The sequence below is a fragment of the Aptenodytes forsteri genome, unplaced genomic scaffold (assembly GCF_000699145.1).
Source record: "Aptenodytes forsteri isolate BGI_AS27 unplaced genomic scaffold, ASM69914v1 Scaffold142, whole genome shotgun sequence".
In the NCBI taxonomy this organism is placed as follows: domain Eukaryota; kingdom Metazoa; phylum Chordata; class Aves; order Sphenisciformes; family Spheniscidae; genus Aptenodytes; species Aptenodytes forsteri.
Window position 1 is genome coordinate 4,174,740 of NW_008794598.1, and position 1,194 is coordinate 4,175,933.

At 65.2% G+C, this 1,194-nt stretch overlaps 1 protein-coding gene across 1 annotated transcript in view; it reads right to left on the bottom strand.

The window, feature by feature from the left end:
• Positions 1-300: 300 nt before the first annotated feature.
• Positions 301-1,194, bottom strand: part of MDFI (MyoD family inhibitor) — a 34,147-nt gene continuing 33,253 nt past the window's right edge. Inside the window, exons 4-5 of the mRNA XM_009272933.1 lie at positions 993-1,188; positions 301-557 (exon numbers count right to left, since the gene is read on the bottom strand). Of these exons, the coding sequence (XP_009271208.1) occupies positions 301-557; positions 993-1,188 (453 nt within the window). The remainder of the gene's footprint in view (positions 558-992; positions 1,189-1,194) is intronic.

Sequence of the window (1,194 nt, forward strand, 5' to 3'; positions counted from 1 at the left end):
ATTCTCAGCAAACCGGCCCGGAGTGGAGAAGAGGTAGAGCGTGACGAGATGCCAGCCGTCCCCGGAGCCCCCGCGGCCCTACGGATTCACCCTTCCCAGGCAGGATCCGAGCCCGGCTCGCCGGCTCCAAGGATGAGGTCTGCAGTGGGGGGTATCTCTCTCCTCCTTTGCCAGGCTATCTTTTGGCGTTTCACACCTGGGTGTCCTCACTGCCGGCTCAGGGACTGGCCGGACCCTTGGCTGCTGCAGGAGGAGCCGGGGGGGAACCCACTCTTGGTCCCCCCCGCCAAGTGCAGCCCCTCAGGAGGAGAAGCAGAGCCCGCAGCACTCCATGCAGATCTCCAGGCAGTGGGCCGACTCGCAGCAGGCGTCGATGATGCCGCAGTCCATGTCGCAGGGCAGGTCGCAGTCCGCGCACTCGCCCGAATTGCAGCAGCAGCAGCAGATGCAGGAGTCCTCGGAGGTGCAGGAGCCGCAGGTGGCACAGTCCAGCACGATGTTGCAGAGGGTCAGGAACTCGCAGAAGAGGCAGGAGAGGATGCAGTGGACGCAGCAGTCTGCGGAGGAACGGCCAGAGAGTGGGCGGAGAGGGGGGACACCAGCACCCACGGCCAGGCTGGGTGAGGCAGTGCCCAACAGATGGATGCTCAGCCCCAAAAGGGTGGAAATCCTCCCTTGGGAATTAATGGAAGTGATGGGAAGAGGGGCTGGGAGCCAGGTACTGCTCTAGGGACCTCCCTCAACGCTCCGGGGACTGACCCTGCTGCTTGGGACATGCCCAGACCCCAAGAAAGACCAGTTTTGGAGGACATGAGATGACCCCGCTCAGCATCCGCCCTGCAGAAGGCTCCCAGGAGGGGAGCTTGGCTGGCACCCAGATCCGGGGGTCCCGGTGGGCCGGAAGGATGCTACACGAGAGACCCCAAGGGATGCAGGGTTGGAGGAGAGTGGCTGGAAAGGGGCACCCCCCCCCCCCCGGGGAGAGCCGGTACCTTCTTGCGCCTCAATAGGGATGTGGGAAGAGGCCGACTTGGAGCTGCCCTTGCTCTTCTTGCTGCTCTGGCTGTTGATCGAGTGGTGCGACTGCAGCTTTCGGTGAGGCTTCTGGGCGCTGGGGAGGGGGCGGAAGACCCCGTTCCCCGCCTCCCCGTTGGCGTTGCCCGGATCCGGCCCCCGCCCGGCGCCGTTCTGCAG